The sequence below is a fragment of the Sardina pilchardus genome, chromosome 5 (genome assembly GCF_963854185.1).
Source record: "Sardina pilchardus chromosome 5, fSarPil1.1, whole genome shotgun sequence".
Taxonomy (NCBI): Eukaryota; Metazoa; Chordata; class Actinopteri; order Clupeiformes; family Clupeidae; genus Sardina; species Sardina pilchardus.
Window position 1 is genome coordinate 18,840,514 of NC_084998.1, and position 5,000 is coordinate 18,845,513.

The window sequence follows — 5,000 nt, forward strand, 5'->3', positions numbered from 1 at the left end:
AGACACAAGGACCATCATGACATCTATGCTCTGCCGTACAATACTGTATTATTTCAGCCAAGCATATCAGATGATAATTATCTTCATCAGTTAGTCACACAGCATGCCATGCAGGCTGGCAGCTATGCCAGCTTCTGCCATGGTGGGTGCATCGTAGAGGACATACCTTCTTTGATCGAGTTTCCTCCTCTGTGGATTTGGATCTGTTCTTGGCAGACTGTTTTTGTGGAGATGACTGCGCCTTATTGAATCACATTTCAAATACATGTTGTATATTTTATTCATGCATATATGTATTGAATTCAAACAATCTTCTCTAGATTCAGAATCAAAGCCTTTTGTTCACTTATCCTGCTTTAAGTAGTTGGAAAGAAGATCCGTTCAAAAACACTCTATCACAATCTGCAGTCAGGATGTAATACCTGAGAAAATACTGAGACATGGGTTTGATCAAAACAAATAAATACATCTAAAAGTACTCACTTTTGTCTCTGTTTGGTCCATAACTGTGGTCAAGATCTTGGCTATTTGGTTCTGGCTTGAGTTGAATACGGCTTGGTCCTGGTCCCAGCCTTCCCTTGTTGCAGAAAAAAAGATATGAAACATATTTATTCAATCACGTGAAAAAAAAAATGTGGAGAGCAAACCCACGCAACATTTTTGGACATGTACTGCATCAGTGCAAAGGTACTCAGTGGAGGCAGCAATGATGAAATCCTGATAGTTTCGTTCTGCTCCACACCACTGGCTATAGTGGAGCACACTCGTTACAGCCGTCAGTCAACTGGATTCCATAGTGTTCAAGGGATCAGGCTACAGATACAACACAGTGCATGGTAAAGATGTTGCACACCATTGCCTTATTCATGCACCTCTGCAACAGTGGACCTTGAACTACTACACAAGAGGTCAGTGAGGTGAAGTGAGGGCCAATGAATAGGACCGATCACCTTTTAGTCAGCCACTCACACCTGTCTGTGAAAATTCATCTTCACTGTGTGATCCCACATCAACTCAGCCAGGGCCAGCAACTAACACCCCCCACTGCCACTGCCACCAGCACCACACACCCCCCCCCCCACACACACACACACTCTCCCAGAGGTTTAACTGGCTGACACATAGAGAGTGTGGGAGTTCAGTGTCCTTGTGTGTTTTTTTTTAAGTTGTGCACTCAGAACCTATGATGGGAAAAAAAGGTAAAGAATTGCAGCTTTTAGAGTGAAAAGAAAGTGTGAATAACTGCCTCCAGAGGTAGAGGAGGAGGAGAGGAGGAGGAGAGGAGGAGGAGAAGAGAGAGAGAAAAGAAATCTCTTCATAGCGCTGAGTCACGGGCAGCAAGTGCTTTCAGAGATGTTGCCTGTACACTTAGATAAGCCTATATGAAAGCGATGAACTTAATTTGTACAAATCCAGCAAAATAACGTGGTGGCATAAATATTATGCTGCATCCACCTACATGAGCACAGGCAAGCCAGTTGATCTCATAATGAAGAATATGAAGCCAGCGCAATATGGCAGCTGCGGTGAATTGTAATAAAGGCTGATGTGGAATTTTATGGTAATGGGTGTGTGTTCTTTTGTTGGTTCCATTTACAAGAAATCTATTACTCATTCGTGACATGAACTTTGCAATTTTTGTCAGCTGTGACAACAAACCCAGGTGCACAGGAGGTAAACATGAAAAACTACTCATTCAAATGGCCTCCTGAGGATGTTTATTTGTTGTCTTTTGAGAATTCATCAGTGCCAGCTGTGTTCTGTTTCTTGATGTCTGCAGACCCAAGTGTGCTGCTTTCAGATAGAGAACTCTGAAAACGAAAGGAGGAAGTTGGCTGCAGATGGCATTTGGACAAACAGTGACTCACAACACCTTGTGTTCGCTCTAAGCCCTTAACATGCAGATGAGATCTTGTGTGTGTATGTGTGTGTGTTTGTGTGTGTGTGTGTGTGTGTGTGTGTGTGTGTGTGTGTGTGTGTGTGTGTGTGTGCGTCTGCTTGTGTGGACAAATGTTAAACTATTCCCATCAACTTCTTTTGGGTAATCTCATTTTAGCAGTGTATTGGCTCAGACGCTCATGCCCGGGAAAACGGTTCAGGGAGGCTAGTGCGGATGGAATGGAGTCACCATGGCAACAGACTGCCACAGGAAGACTGTCTACATAGGAACAGAACTATTGGGGAGATGCCCTATTAGGGTGGGGTCTCTCAAATAGCCTACAAAACGTGGCTATTCTGTCTGATGACTCTGTTATGGGACTCCACCTATACAGTATGATTACTGTAGGTGGAGAGGGATGCGTGACTTCACGGATTTGTTCCAGAAGAGGTCCTCCTCTAAGGATAAAAGTCGAAGTAAAAAAACCAACAAAACTTCAAAACATTTTTACATGCTATTAATTGTCTTTGAAATGAAGCAGAATATTCACCCTCCAATGGAAATGAGTGCCATTTCATCTATATATAAACTTCCATCATAACCAATCCTCTAACACATTCATGCGTGTTGACACTGGATTATGTGGAAAAACACTTGTTGAGATTTTGTGAGACATTTTGTAAAAACAAAGTGACACTTTTTCACGTGTTACTCCTCTAACCTTGTTCATAAATCAGACATCAGTGCACAAATCTGTGCTTACGGTAGCTACAGTATATCACACATTTGGATTAACACTTTTCAACAATCCAGCTTGCCATCTACAGCAATCTATATTTCCAGAAATTCCACACTCCTACGATAAATATGCTTTCTCCTGAATAACTGCATCTCAAAGCATCTGTTGCATGTATGACATCACATAGCATCTGTTGCTTTACTCGTAACTACTGTAGGCCATGCGAAGCCAACTGCATTCATTAAAGAGTACAATGGCAATAAAATTGTTTTTTTAGAGAGAGAGAGATGGCACTGCCACATTTGTTTAAACTATAGAAACTGACAATGCCACCTGACACAGACAGTGGCCACTCCTGCAGACTGTTAGCGAAAATGGTGTATCATAAATCAAAATAACACAAGCAGCAAATATGACTGTGATGGTGTGTGGCAGAGCAGCCTTACCTCTGTGTGTTTGGCGGCTGATTCTGGTCCACACGATGTCTCTCTCCCCATGAAGCAGCGTCTGGACAGCGTCTATTCACTCAGCATCACACGATGCCGGCGTCGCACTGATGCTGAAGGGGTCCAACCGCTACAGAGATGACACAACGCTGAACCAGAGGATTGCACGCCCATGCAATGGGAATACAAGTATCAAAACCTTTTGTCCCTTCCTTCCTTCTCTCTCTCTCTCACTCCTCCCTGATAGTGTGTGTTTTTTGTTTTTTTTCAAAACAATCTTTCTGTTTCCCCTACCCAGCCCTCCCCACTCTCACTCTTGCTACACACCTCACGTATGCAGTCTTGATTTTATGCTTTTGAAAATCACTCCGTCTGTTAACTCGTTGAATTAATTAGACTCTTATGTTTAAAAAATCACAGTCTCTCTCTCTCTCTCTCTCTCTCTGTGTGTGTGTGTGTGTGTGTGTGTGTGTGTGGTCAGACTTACAAAAATGACTGATAGTCCAGCCTTTTATGCTATGGGGAGGTCCATTATTACTGTCATGTGAAACAATCTATTTGATAACAACTGCCCCATATGATAATACTGACTGTGCGATATTGCCACATGCCATTGTCTGAAAAGAAAGATGTACTGCCAATACGAAACACATGCAAAGCAGGGCAAAAATATACTATTATGGCAATATTGAACTTTTATTTATCACTCTCTTTTATTTACCTCAAATAAAACACTCTCAACACTCTCAGTTCACAACATCTGTCTCAACAGTACAGCTGTGTGTCCAAACCAGCGTTAAGGACCTCAATACCCGGTAAGGGTACTCCTAAGGCACGCACAGCTAAGATGGCATCTGCAGAGTCTGGACTAGAGTACCCAGCCTCAGTGCCATCTGGCAACCGTAGTGACGGCATAGACCTGCTACAGGATAAAGTAATACTGAAGCACTTGTGTCAGTACAAATTACATTTACACTGCCCACAATGAGTGCAGGTCCTCTCTCTCTCTCTCTCTCTCTCTCTCTCTCTCTCTCTCTCTCTCTCTCTCTCTCTCTCTCTCTCTCTCTCTCTCTCTCTCTCTCTCTCTCTTTCAGGTCACAGCTCCAACTCCACACAAGGTTTGGTTCTTCATTTCAAACACAAAGGCTATACATGTATATGAGAAGAAACCACAAGTACTTGATGGAGCTTTGGTGGACTTCTACGTTTGTCCATCACATCTACACATTAGCTTAAAGGTTGTAAGACATGTCCTGTTGCAGTCCACTCTGCATCCAATAATGACCGGTGGACCAAACATTATCCCTGACATAATAACTTTACAGTGCAGTAAGTAAGACTGCCAGGCAGAATGAGACATTGTGCACGAGAGAGACCGAAAGAGAGAGAGAGCAGATACTACAGTGCAACATTCTAAAATTCCAGTTTCGATGCCCCGACTGACATGTACCGTTTTCTGGACACATCATATCGGAATATTGCAATGCAAAATATGTAATTATGGGATACAAAGGAATCTTCCAGGAAATGAAAAATCAACAAAAAATGAATACGAAGCGGCAGGAAACTTCCCATCTTTCACATTTCCAGTCATTTCCAAATAAATATTCGTCTCGTCAACAAACAGTCACTGTAGTTAATGTGAAAATACACCGAGGGCTGTCACGTCGGTCCAGTCTGGCTCAAACATACGCTGACCCTCAGACCACCGTCTCCCGGGCGGGGCCTGAGTTCTGGCTGTCGGGCAGTCCATCTGTGGACCCGGCCTGGCCTGGCACCTCCACCCCCGTAGGGGGCAGCGAGGGCGTTGTGTCGGCCTGAGCTGAGGGCACAGGCTCTGCGTCTGCCACCTGTGGCGGGCAGCTGGAGGGGCCAGAGTCCGACTGGCTCTCCTCGGCCGGCCAGTTCCCCTGGTCCTGGCCCTCCTCCTCGCCCG

General features: G+C 44.1%; 1 protein-coding gene and 1 long non-coding RNA gene across 2 annotated transcripts in view; both read right to left on the reverse strand.

Moving 5' to 3' along the window:
* The window catches only part of LOC134079557 (uncharacterized), a 4,955-nt gene extending 1,656 nt beyond the window's left edge, over positions 1-3,299 (reverse strand). Inside the window, exons 1-3 of the long non-coding RNA XR_009939081.1 lie at positions 3,065-3,299; positions 484-577; positions 167-241 (exon numbers count right to left, since the gene is read on the reverse strand). This is a non-coding gene — a long non-coding RNA (uncharacterized LOC134079557). The remainder of the gene's footprint in view (positions 1-166; positions 242-483; positions 578-3,064) is intronic.
* A 497-nt stretch (positions 3,300-3,796) lies between these two features.
* rgs14b (regulator of G protein signaling 14b) overlaps positions 3,797-5,000 on the reverse strand; it is a 13,481-nt gene continuing 12,277 nt past the window's right edge. Inside the window, exon 15 of the mRNA XM_062536799.1 lies at positions 3,797-5,000. This exon is cut by the window's right edge and continues 117 nt beyond it. Within this exon, the coding sequence (XP_062392783.1) occupies positions 4,765-5,000 (236 nt within the window). The 3' untranslated portion in view covers positions 3,797-4,764.